Source organism: Tympanuchus pallidicinctus, unplaced genomic scaffold (assembly GCF_026119805.1).
Source record: "Tympanuchus pallidicinctus isolate F22 unplaced genomic scaffold, pur_lepc_1.0 scaffold22, whole genome shotgun sequence".
Taxonomy (NCBI): Eukaryota; Metazoa; Chordata; class Aves; order Galliformes; family Phasianidae; genus Tympanuchus; species Tympanuchus pallidicinctus.
This window is the reverse complement of record NW_026294739.1, coordinates 2,374,493-2,387,495: the sequence shown is the minus strand read 5'-3', so window position 1 is coordinate 2,387,495 and position 13,003 is coordinate 2,374,493. Positions and strand designations below refer to the sequence as shown.

Sequence of the window (13,003 nt, the reverse complement as noted above, 5' to 3'; positions counted from 1 at the left end):
AGTTCTTGTAAGGAAAGTCTTCAGTCTGAAAGAATGTGCAGAGCAGCCGTTGTGCTGCACTACTGAGCTGAACTCTGTACTCTGAACTGAACTTTGTAATGCAGTTGTATTTCTCACTTTTTTCCCCCCTTCATGAGCTGCTGATCTGAGGGCTTTCATTGAACGTCATATGTAAGAGGATCTGCAAAACAAAGGCTGTGGTTGTTTGCACTATAACTACTGAGGGCCTGCTGGGAAAATTATTAATGTAGACTTTCATGCTTAGGGAACAAAATCCTCCCTCATTTTTTTTCTTTAACATTCCCCCAATGCTAAATTGCAAAACGTTAATTCTTTGCTTCATTAGTATGGAACGATTTTAATACATGTTCAGGCACAACACTTAAAATGGTGGTAGGCATGGTGACCTTCAGAGCCAGTGCAAGTCATGCAGTGCTGCCATTTTGGTAAGCCTGTGGGGTTGGTGATGTGACTTGCTCTCGGCTCTTCCCTATCTACTCCAGTGAAGCCAGGTCTCCTCTGAAGAAGGCCTTTTTTTCATCAGTGGTGTGGCAGAAGTGTTTTTTTCCTAAAGCAGGCTTTCTTACAGAATGTATTTTACACTGTGGAAAGCTTATAGTGTCCTGTCACATGTTTTTTAGTCTGATTTGGATGAACAACTTGTACAGCAGGTGAAGTGGCTACACTGTGATTTCCAGGTGTGTCTTATGGAATTAAACTCTTCTGTGTATCTGCACTTTGTGACTCTCTTATGCTGGGGGTAGCTGTAGGTTTAATGAAGAACATAGTGATGTTTAATAGCACGTTTAAGACCGGCAATTGGGATTGAGAATTTAGGAAAGGGGAGAAAATGTAGAGATAGCAAATATCACCAGAACTTTGGGTTTCCATCACTGACTCTGGCTGTGTGTGCATTCTGTAGATAAATGCTGTCCCAATGAGAAGGTTGCATGTATTTGGAAAAGTTACCTTGGGGCCACTTGATCCATTCTTCTGTAAAATGAGCTGCAGGATTACTTGTGTAGGCAAAGTTATTTGAATGCCATTAAAAACATGTGCTGCAAAGGATTTTTGTCCTTTTTGTGTGGAAATGTATAGATTGCAGGAGAAAGAATAGAACAAATGAAGGCACTTGGACCCCTGTAGGTTTTTCCTCTGTTCAGAGCAGGCGTGTTGCTGTCAGTCTTGCTATTTGTGCTCATTTTCTGCAGGTGCTGAGCATGTCATAGGAAACGTGGACGGGCAGTGTGGAGAGCAGCACTGTTTGCTGTGGCAGTGGTTAAGTTTTCTACGTGAACAGGTTGCCATGGAGCCATGTCCCAGAATCCCAGTCTTGCCCTTTGCAGTTAAGTCTCCCTTCAGCTCCATGTTGCACAGCTGTAGGCTTTTTTGGCTGAATACCGCTGGGCTCTATCTGAAGTTTTCTGTAAACACCGTTGCTGGCTTTGTGACAGACTTGAACAGAGGTGCCCTTTTTTCCTGCTCCTTCTCTTCAGGAAGTCCAGTCAATTAGTCCAAGGCAAAACCATAGACTGCATTTTCATTTTTTCCTTCTTAAAGCATTGCCAAGCACTGGCTGTGAACTGGTCGTGACAGCTGAAAGGAGCTGATTGCAGCGTTGATGTACTGGGACGTCGTTAAAAGTCGGTGTCTTGATTGATCTGCCTAATGTTCAGCATCATGTCATGCCTGATCTGTTTTGAAACACGCCTTACTGTCCTTGGATATTACTTGCTATGGTGCTTCAGTACCAGGAAAAGGATACACTGCCTTTTCTTTGCTCCCACAGAAGTGTGTTATCGGGTCAGGCGCCTGCTGTGACATGCTGAAGTACTGGTTTGTTTGGAAGTTTTTCTCAGTCATGCGTGATACCATCCTCAGATGCAGTAAAACTTCACTGCCTCTTATTGTTTCTTACTTTTTTTTTATAATATTGTGGAACTTTAAATTATAGAGAGATGGGATCTCCCTTCTTTTTGGTGGTGGCAAACCCTGGTGAGTTGTCACCTCGTTGGAGCTGTGTGTTACTAATTCCACAGTGGGCCATGGGGATGCAGTTTCCTGCACACATAGAATACACAACCTGACTTCAGTAGTTCCATTCTTGGGACCAAAACCAACAGTGGTAAGCATTGTGAATGCCACAGCCTGAATTGCCTCGGATGTGCCTGTAGGGTACTGAGCTGAAACAGTGATACAGGCATTCCTTGCCACAGGAGGCTTCACAATATTATTTATGAAGCTTTCTTTTCTTTTTAAACCCCGTATGTTCTAGAAGCAGCAGCAAGCGCTTGCTAGTGTTAGAGCTGTCTTGAGTCTTAGTAACAATGGAAGGAAATGACATCTCTGTTCTTAACTGATGGGACCTTTGTAACTTCTCCAATGAGCGGTGTTGTTCAGTGAGTGTCAAATAATAGCTGTGAATTCTTCTGAGAAGAACAGATGTATTTTTTCAAGAAGACTTTTTAAGCTGAAAATAGCTGAGTAACACTTGCTGGTAACTTTCAGTGAGGGGAAAAAAACAAGCTTGTGTTGTGTGCTGCAGAATTAAAGGCAAAAAAAGTGAATTTTGCTTGTTTTGGACAAGTTCAGAGAAGGACCATATTCTTTATCCTCTGGTCTGAGACTCATTTGGCCTGTTGAATTGCACTTCTTCTCTCCTGGGTTAGACTATCAGTGGTCTTAGTGTGTTGTATTTGGCTCTGTTGTTGTATTTACTAGCTTTCTACTGGATGATTATTTTCCAAAATATACTGTTTTAGAAACTTTGTTCTCAAAGTACAGCAAACACATAGGAGTTTTCTTTAGTCAGGTGCTTGTCTTAATGAAGTAAATGTGTGTCTGGGTCGTATTAGGCTTCCTATGGCTTAGGCTGCCTGTCAGTGCTGATAGTGTGCTTTGGCCTTTTTGTAAATATGGAAACGAGAAGTGTTTGAGTTGCCTTTCTGAGGTCGCTGTGTGGCTGTCAGGGTGGAAGAACTCCTGAGTCTTAAGCATGAAGGTGTGTTCTGATCCTCCTATATACTTGCTAGGTCAAGGCTGTGTGGTCTTGAAAATGACTTCAGAAACTCGTTTTACTGACAGCTGGGAAAGTGTTTCATGTGAACTTGGAGCACAGGAACCTGCAAACATCTTGCTTGTATGTTGTTCTCTGGTTGTAGTTCATATACTGGTTTTAGTAGCATATACCCTTCCAGTATGGTCCTTCCCTAACACAACTTACTGTGGAAGATTTTGATCTGGAGGAAGAAAAACGCAGTCTGTGTTACGAGGTGGAAGAGAAGTGGCACGGGTTATTTTCAAGCAATATACAAGCTCCAAAGGCAGTGCTTTGGTTTCGGCTTTTAAAGTTCAGTGTCCCCAAGTAGGAAGCATTTCCTAGCTGTTCTAAATGGAGCTGTAGTATTTTGGGTGCTCTGCACTCCCCATTGCACATATAATGCAGTGAATGGGAAAAAGTGGGAAAACAACTTGCAAATCCTTCCTAAACAAAGTCCTTAAAATTGTCATCAGAATGACCTGAGGAGTCTCACTGCAGTCATGTGCAGGTGTGTTAGACAATCTTTACTGCACTATCAATTACATTTCTGGATTTTGGAATACAACCCAGAAGTCCTGAAGGTAGTGCTGCCATTTATTTCAGCGGTGGTGGATCCTTGGTGGAATGAGTCAGCAGTTACAGCAGCATGTCTGGCCTGAGTTACTGCACACAGTGCACATGCTTTTTGTGAAAACATTCGTGTAATCCTTTTGTGACAGCATTGTTCTTCGTTGAGTACCCGGGAACTTTGTTTTATTTCAAATATAACGTGGTATAAGTTAAGAAATAAGGCCACCCCAAATTTCTGATAGATTGTTCCTTATTCTTGAGCATAGTTGCTTCTAACTCACCTCAACACTCCAGAAGATGGCTTCAAAGGGTAATACTAACACTCTGTTTTTCTTATTTGGTCTTTAACCCTTAGTCCTTCCTAGTATTTTTGCAAGGATTTGCTGTACATCTTGTAGGATTAAATGCAGCTCGTCTTTTTAATATGGAAGTAGCAAATATCTGATTTAAATCAAATGTGTATCAGATTTACGTTTTTGTCTCCATTTTAAAATGAGGCTTTTTGTGATATAGTGGTTTATTTTTTCTCTCTGCACACTCTGGCTTCTTAACTTACAGGTTACTTTATGTCCCATAATGTCATCTTTTTCTCTGTTTTTCCAATCTGTGTTAAAATTTCTTGTATTCTTTTTCTTCTGAATATTTTCTTATATGTGCACCTTTCCCCAGTCCTTGTTTGGTTTTCCCATCCCAAGGTACCTAAAGATGTGGAAGGGTTTCCTAAATGTCTGCCCTGTGTTCCCTTCCATTGCTCTGTTAAGTTCCTACCACTTCTTGTGATACGTTCTTCTCTCTGGCAGAACAAGATTACAGTCCTTGTGTTTCAAGGTACCTGAAGACTGGAGTCCTGTTTCTGGTGTGTTTAGTTACCTGTGGGTTTTTTTGTTTTGTTTTTCTTGCAGTGAGACCAAACTTTGAAGAAGGTGGGACAGCAGCAACAGGGAGGAAGCATGAGTTTATACGCTCTGAGAGCGAGAACTGGCGCATCTTCAGGGAGGAGCAGAACGGGGAGGATGATGATGGAGGCTGGCGACTGGCTGGGTCGCGCAGGGATGGTGAGAGGTGGCGTCCTCACAGCCCAGGTGAGAGGAGGTCCTGAGGAAAATGCAGCCATGGCTATGGGGAAAGGGGCAGAGGGTAAATGGGGGCCTGGAGAAAGTAGAGGAAAGGGAGGGGGCATACTAAACCATTCTGGTTATTGATCTCAGTCTGGTTTTCAAAAGATGCTTGCAGTGCTGAGAGGCATCCTTGAAAGATCTCAAAATAAATGGCTCTATCCATCTGTGGTTAGTTACAAGGTGTCCCATCTCGTGCTAAATTTCAAGTATCTGTTTGGTGTTACTCTCCCTCTTGTGGGTTTGCTTGACTTCCAGCACTGAGTTGCTAGAGTTGCAGGAAAAATGCAAAGCAGGGCTGTGGCTGGAACTGGGCTTTTTCTCTGCTACTTGGGAAAGAAGTAGCTGGTAGCCAGCCTTCCTTTTGGAATCAAGTTCCCATAATGATTCTTCTGGTTATGCAAGGCATCTGGGGAACCAAGAGAGATCTGTGGCTCCTCTGCTGTTTCACCTTTGTAGAGAAACCAAAGGAAACCAATGGGACACTTCTGTGGCTGAGGTGAACAATTGATTTCTATTTTTTTTTTAAATCATTTTAAAGTCACATTTGCTCCTGCAATGAGGTTATCACTGTTACAAACACCCCAAAAGACTTTCAGTACTGTGATGCAAGCAGTTGTTCATTCTGTTCCTAACCCTGTTCGCAGCCACGTAATACCCTGCCCTCAAACAAATGTTAGTTTGTACTAAAATAAAGCAGAGAGCCCAAGGGTGAATTTGCTATCAGATGCTTTCTATTTAGATCATGGCTAAAGGGCAAATTTTGAAGGAAGTAATTTTCTTTTTCCCAGTGTTTGGTCACAATTGTTCATCAGACACTACTGCTTTGTTACATAGTTCAGATAACATCAGGCCAGCTAAGATAGTACCTCATGATGGTCAGATGCAGCGTGATATACAGGAGTGGAGTATTTTGAGAGTGCAAGCCTGCATGCTTTAGCTTGAAGGGTGGTGCAGAGACTTTGAAGTTCAGAAGTTCATTCATGTTTTGAACTCTTTTTTGGAAGATGTTCTGAGGAAAGTTTTGAGGATTGGTCTTATTTCCATTAGGGAATATTACCACTTGTATTTTTGCTGTAGTAGGCAATTAATTTGTAATTTTAAGTTTTAAGAGGTGTAATAACGAGCCAGTGGTAGAAATTCTGAGAATCTGCAGAGAAGTTGCTCATTTTGAGACAGGAGACTGAGAAAACAGCTGTATTATACTAGTCTTCTAGTTTCCATCAGAGTTGTATTTGAGTTTTCTTTTTAGTAGCAGCTGCAGGAACATCAACACGGTTTTAATTGCACCCTTGCATTCAACAGTGAGTTCAATTCAATTTGGCGTGGCTTAAACTGCTTCTCTGTACTTACCCTGCTGTTAGGTAGTAGTGCTGGTCATGCAGCTTGTCAGAAATAGACACTTCTTTGTGGAGAATTATTGCCATTTGCTTAGCTGGACCTTCCTGTGACTTGGCTCTTCATATTCTACTGGATTGTGTGCTCTGTGATTATTTTTGTCATACTTTGGGATGAGAACAGTTTAGAGGAACACAGTGATTGTCATGACTGAGTTTATCATATTTTCTTGTTAAGCAGAGAACCCTTAGATTCTCACAGACCGCTGTTTTTCCAGCTTTTGAATTCCTTCTGCTCTTTCAGCTGTGTTTACTGCAGGATGGCTGACCTAAATCTTTGTAGTTAATGTTTTTTGTTCGGCACAAAGGGTCAAGAGGATGGACTAAGGCTGCTTCGGTGCAGTTGTGTCCTTAAGCTTAATTGTTTTTAGATTCTGTAAATTAATTGTACCTAAAGTTAAATGCCTTGACATACTTAAGAAAGCTATTATTTGTCTGTGCTGTTTAAACAGCTCTCTTCTTACACCTGATTTTGTGTGAGGACTCTTCTGAATATTGGCAGTAAAGAGAAGCAAGTCCATCCAGATTATGAAGATAGACAAGCCCAACTGTCTCTGCTGCCTGATACAAAAGGATGTGAACTTGAATGTTTGTGCAACATGGAAACAGCCTGGATTCTATTACCAGGCTTTTCCAGCGTGAGCTTCTAGAATTGGGGTTTTTCTCTCTGGCTGTGTAGCGCTAGGACGAGGAGTCTGACAGGAGCTGTTGTTGTTTTCCACGCTTGGAAAGCTGCTCTGCTGGTTGTTCTGGGGAAACGTGGCACTGCTCTTATCGCAGATCTGAAAGAGGGCTGCTAGACTGGATTTACTGTCTGTAGGAGGTTTGTGACCATAGCTTTAGAATTTATCGTTATTTAATGACTTACAGTGATTTGATGACTGCCAACCTAATAATGCCCCTCCTTTGTTCTTTGTTGTTGCAGTTCTTGTGTTTATACCCTTGATTTTTTCAGGGCAAATTTTTATCAGATGATATAAAACTGCTTGTGATCTCAAAACTGAAGAGTGCAGTGTTTGGATATGTGGGGTTCTGTTATGTAATCCTTAGGGAATACACGTCATCTGTTGCCTCAAATTTCTCTAGGATTTTTGGTTTTCCTTGAGCGAAGCATTTTAAGGAATCCTTAGTCTGTAATTTCATATAAAGCCCTTTTTTCTGCTTGCTGCTCTTTCTGATGGGATTTTCTCAAGGTGGACCTGCAAGTTTTCTTTTTTCTGAAGGCAGTGCTTGAAATGGTAACTGGTTGAGCTCTCTGGAATGCTCACTCCAGCAGTGCATCTTCAGTGAGCCTTCATCTTATATGTCTTTTGGGAAGTTATTGATGAACAGGAAGCTGCTGTAATGGGCTCAAGAGATGCTCAGAAAGCAAAGATAGAACGAGTGCAAGCTTACTGTTCTTTCTTTCCTTAAAGACATTAAGCACTCTGCCTCAGAACATGGATTTTAATTTTGCATATGAAAATACTAGTTATTTCCGGGACATATATAGCTTTAACTAGTTAGCTGAAGAATTTGCAGACACCTTTGCTGCAGAGGTCTTTCATGTTCTCTTTATTAAAATGTGTTAAAATTCACAATAATTGTAGAAGGTCGTTGTTTTACATCTCCTGTACTTGTGAGACAAAGGTGTCTCGTTAGTATTTTGGAGGTTTAATGTTAAGCTTTTTTTGGTAATCATGTCACAAACGCTGATTTCCAGTGATTGCACAAATCTTGTGACAGGTTTTTTTCCTCCACAAACGATCACAACCCACCATTTGAAAACACTAACAACTGAGATGGTTCATTTTTACTTTCTGGTAAAGATAGCTTTTATTGGATGGAGAGCTTTGAAAGGTATTTAAGTCTTTCTGCTCCCACTTTGCTTTCCTTGGCTGAAGGTTCTTTCCAGTTTACATGGTTACCACAATTGCAGTCAGAAGATTTTGTTAAATTTGGCTAAATGAAGATGTCTTCTGAATATGAAAGCTGTGCTTGAATTTGGAAGGCTTTCCTTTTCAGTTACAAGTTATCATTTGAAGTCCAATTACTAAAAATTACCATTCAAGAGGCTTAGTTCCTTCAAAGAAACTCAGTCATCTGCTTTTTGTGAATGTGCTCAAGTCTCTGTGAGGACAGAAGGTGCTTAGTTCAGGATGTGACTTCTGCAGATGGCTGTCTAAAAGAATGTACGATCTGAAGTATTTCTAAGTCGGTGATGGCTGGTAGAAGGAGACTGAATTCAATCAGTGCCTGGTATTGTTGGTTTGTCTTATTTTGGTTCTCCGGCATGTTTTAGCTACCTTTCTTAGCTTTGTGGTCTTTTATGCGCATAACACAGTTGATAAGGTGGGGATATACAAACAAAAATACACCCACGTCTCCTCGTTGGTAAGATGGTCCTTTTCTTCCAGTTGTCCTTCACAGTGCTGCTTTGTAGATGGATTGTGCCCCGTAGCGGCTTTCTGAATTTCTGTCAGTCGTCCAAGCAAGCTGCTCCCCTCAGATGTGTCTTGTAAAGTTGCTTTCCCACCCTCCCTAACGGCCCTCGTTCCACAGGCTGGCGAGAGCACATGGAACGACGGCGGAGATTTGAGTTTGATTTCCGGGAGCGAGACGACGAGCGGGGCTATCGGCGAGTGCGCTGCGGGAGCGGCAGCATGGAGGATGACAGGGACAGCCTGCCTGAGTGGTGCTTAGAGGATGCGGAAGAAGAAATGGGGACGTTCGACTCTTCTGGAGCGTTTCTCTCCTTAAAGGTGAAAAGCTGTCTCTTGCCTTTTATGTGGTTTTGACAAATGTCCTGTTATGTCAAGTAAGCAAGCATTCATAATCCACCTGTGTAGAAGGTGCAGAAGGAGCCAATTCCTGAGGAACAGGAGATGGACTTCCGACCTGTGGACGAAGGGGAGGAAAGATCTGACTCTGAAGGGAGCCACAGTGAAGATGCCAAAGATCATGAAAAGGCTACCAAGAAGGAGGGGGAGAAAACAGATAGAATAGTGTCAGGTAAGCATCTGTTGTATGCTACAGTTTAGAATTTCAGTTAATTCAGTTAAGTAGAATCGTGCAATGTTACAGAAGCAGCAGAAGAAGCAGTCCAAACATCTTCACCGGCTACCAGGTCAGAGAGCCCACCAAAATCCCAGCTGCAAGACTCGCTGCAGACAAGCCTTTTTGAAAGGAAAGAGGAGCCTGTCCCAGAAAGAACAGAAAAAACAGAAGATAAAGAAAGTCGAACAGAGAATGCACCGCCAGCCAAATTGTCCAACAGAGGGGAAGGTAATAAACTCAATCAATTCATTAAACTTCCATTACCCGTTGTGATCCTAGAAGTCCTCTTTAAAGATTGGGTTATGGTGATGACAGCCTAGAACTTGGCAACTGTCTATAAATAAGATCAGTGGAAATGCAGCTCTGAATGCTTGCAGTATACTGGACTTCCCATGGCAGTGCAGTTAGGAGCAGATTGCCTGTGTGCCTTGTTGTGCTTGAGTAGATCTGTGTGGACAAATGTATGTAGTCAGGGAATCAGATGTTGACCTGTGCACCGTGAGAACTAAACTGCTTGTTCCTGCAAGTTTGTGGTTGGGTGCCTGTGCCATAAAGAGTACCAGTGTGCAGTTGTGTACTGGAAAATCTGAACATAATTTGGTGAAATCTTTGGGCTGTTGAATGTTTTCTACAGTAAGTTTTAAGAAATTGTTTTCATTTATGTTAAAGATACTGAGCTGGTCTTAACACTTTTCTTTAGATTTGGCTTCTGCTGCTCAACCTTTGCCACAGATACCTGCAGACACAGCTTCTCCTGCTCATCTTTCTCCTCCTGTTTCCAATTCAAATCCTGCCCTACGACCAGTTCAGACACCTGTAACAGCTGCTCCAGGCATGGGCAACGTTCCCACTGACCCGGATGATGAAGAGGGCCTCAAACACCTAGAGCAGGTAAAATGTTCAAATTCCTTTGTTGTTAACGATCATGAGGGTGCAGAAATGTAGAATGCAAGAAGAAACACTTGAAGCTCGTAAAAGGAAAAATGCAGCTAAAAGTTTACAGTCCCTGGTATGTTCTGACAGTACGTTTCTTCCCTCCATTACCTTAGAGAATAATTTGAGTGTGCTAGTACTTTATTGAGGAAAGTGTAACAGAGCCACAATCCCAATGCTGCTGTCTGCTATCAAGTCACTGTACCGTTTGCTCTGAGAAATCACAAAGCAGAGTGCTCAATATGTTTGTTTAAAAAAAAACCTGCATACTTTACAGAAGTTTAGTGACTACTGGATGTGGAGTCTATCTTATATGATAGCTCTCATTTTATTCTTCACCATGTTGGTAGTGAGGAATAAGTAGTTCTAAGCTTTACTTAAGAATGCAAACCATATTTATTCATGTTTCTGACAAAAGCTAAACTGAGCTCAGAGATTCTTGAGTTGCCTCTAGTTCCACTCTTGAGCATTAAACAGTAAGTTTGTTATATGTAGCACAGTCAGCAAACAACTAACATCTGTATTTTTTGATGATTCTGATGTCTTCTGCAGCAAGCGGAGAAAATGGTGGCCTATCTACAAGACAGTGCTGTTGATGATGAAAGACTAGCAGCGAAAATTCAAGAGCACAGAGCAAAAGGTTCTTCTATGCCATCGTTCCATGAAGCCATGCAGAAGTGGTACTACAAAGATCCCCAGGGAGAAATTCAGGGTAGGTCTGTGCCCTTTACAGTTCCTCTTTTGTTTCACAGAACTGCTAAAGACTTCATCACAAACTTACCACCTGCAAAATCTGATGCTTTTGTGTTTCCAAAAGTGGCAGAAGGAATTTACTGTTTCTGAAGTTGATTTTAAAAATCAGTCCTTCTACCCATCGCTGCCCCTATCAGCAAATTCAGTGTACAGGTCTATATTTTCTTATGGCTAAAGTTTGCCATTACTCCATGTTTCTTAAATTGGGGTTAGACTCAGACTAGTTTTTCTCTATGTCAGCAGTTACTCCAGTTTCCAGATAAGGGAAACAAAGAAATGCGACCATTCAGTAGCTCCTTGAAAAATCACTGAAATCACTTTCCCAGTCTCAGCCTAAAGACCTTGAGTACTCAAAGGAGACTTTTTTTCTCTAGAGCAGAATAAAAATTTTCCCAAACCAGTTCTCTATACAGTCTCAATTTTAATAGTACTTGCAGCCAGCGCATTGAGTTTCTGTAATACCAGCTGTTTCATGCTTGTGGTTATCACTTAAGTCATCAGGTTTTTTGCAATTACATTTGGAACCGGCATTCCCTGTAGATACTGCATGCTTGCTTTCAGAAAGTACTTCTGGTCTTGGGGCTCTGCTTTAGCAGCTACTGAAGTTCCTTTCAAAAATGCAGTCAGAGTAAGTTGCTTACTTGCTGTATTTCACTACGTAGTAACATTTCAATGTTGAGTATCATTGGCTTCCTCAGCTGTGAGCTCTATAGGATTTGCAGGTGTATACGTGGCTCCGCGCCGGTCTCTTGCTTGTACATAGTACATGCCTTTAAACTTAAGGGCTGAAGGAAAAAAATTGTAAGTGTTCAAGTTGTCTTGATTTGCTCAGTGTGCTTCAAACTGTTAGTTGCTGCTGGGTGTTCATTGCTGACTGGTTGTCTAACAGCTTCTTGTTGGATCGAGTGCTTCCTTGAGTATGACCTCCAGAATTGAAAGCACGCACAACTTTCTCTTGGGATTCTGCTTGTGACTTCATATTCTTTAGGAAGAAAGGAGGAATTATCTTCGGAAGATGCTTCATATGGAGAATGCTGGAGTTAACAAATATTTGTGCTTTTCAGAAAATGTTTTTGCAACACTCATCTGTTGTTCTTACTCTGCTAAAGAGTCTGTTTTTCTTAAACTGGCTTCATCTCCAGTTGGATGTGTTGAATTAGTGTGAGGTTTCACTCCTTTGCAGGGAGTGAAGTCTTAAGAAAAGGAAGTGGAATTGTAAGTTTTTAAGACAGAAAGGAGAAATTGTTTTATCATCTTTAAAAGCTTTATCTTGCAACCAGAGCTGGTTCTGCTCATTTTCTAAATTCAAAAAGCGAGACTTGTTTAAAATGTATGAATTCCTCTAAACTGGGGGCAAAGGTTGAAACTGGCTAAGGTAGCTTAATTATCTGTGCACTGTGAGGGACATGGCGCTTATGATCTTAGCTGTAGCAGAGGCTGCTGAAGTCTGGACTGGAAATTTAAACTGTCAACTCAGTGCTGAGCCTCGAAGAGGTCATCTTCACTAGAAGACAGAATATTCATTAGCCGGATTGAGCTCTACAGCACTGGGACTGCTCAGCTTTTGTCTCAGAGCTGGCATCTGCCTCCCTTGCATGGTGAAAGCCATCATGCACTTCTCACATCTATTTGGAGGAGCATCAGAGCCCTTGTAGAGATTCAGATATGTTCAAAGCTAGAGTGTTGAAGTGTATTAGTTGTCAATCCAGACAAGTGAATGAGAAGGACAGAAACCCCTGATGTGTTACTTTAACAGGCACCTGTGGTCTTTTGTTTCCAGTAAGCTCAACTTGAATTTCCTTCTCCTTTTCCCTTTGTGTGTTGGTTGGTATCATTTCAGGTCCTTTCAGCAATCAGGAGATGGCAGAATGGTTCCAGGCTGGATATTTCACTATGTCGCTGTTGGTTAAGAGAGCTTGTGATGAGACTTTCCAGCCACTTGGTGACATCATGAAAATGTGGGGCAGGGTTCCCTTCACCTCAGGTCCAGCGCCGCTTCCACATCTGGTAAATATGAGATGGGTGCTATATTCAGATATTCCTGTAACAAATGGAAATTTATGTACATATCAAATACTGTCTTATAAATGCAGGTATTCTGAGCACTGAAGTTGAACACTGTGTTAAAATACCTTTTTGAGATGAGAAAAGACAGTTTC

General features: G+C 41.7%; 1 protein-coding gene across 19 annotated transcripts in view; it reads left to right on the top strand.

The window, feature by feature from the left end:
* GIGYF2 (GRB10 interacting GYF protein 2) overlaps positions 1–13,003 on the top strand; it is a 73,076-nt gene that overhangs the window by 41,225 nt on the left and 18,848 nt on the right. For 17 of the 19 annotated variants that reach the window (XM_052687355.1, XM_052687364.1, XM_052687356.1 and 14 more), the window contains 7 exons: positions 4,513–4,692; positions 8,664–8,863; positions 8,951–9,113; positions 9,168–9,386; positions 9,859–10,049; positions 10,644–10,803; positions 12,685–12,851. In XM_052687355.1, the coding sequence (XP_052543315.1) occupies positions 4,513–4,692; positions 8,664–8,863; positions 8,951–9,113; positions 9,168–9,386; positions 9,859–10,049; positions 10,644–10,803; positions 12,685–12,851 (1,280 nt within the window). The remainder of the gene's footprint in view (positions 1–4,512; positions 4,693–8,663; positions 8,864–8,950; positions 9,114–9,167; positions 9,387–9,858; positions 10,050–10,643; positions 10,804–12,684; positions 12,852–13,003) is intronic. The other 2 variants (XM_052687369.1, XM_052687371.1) reach the window with 1 other exon arrangement.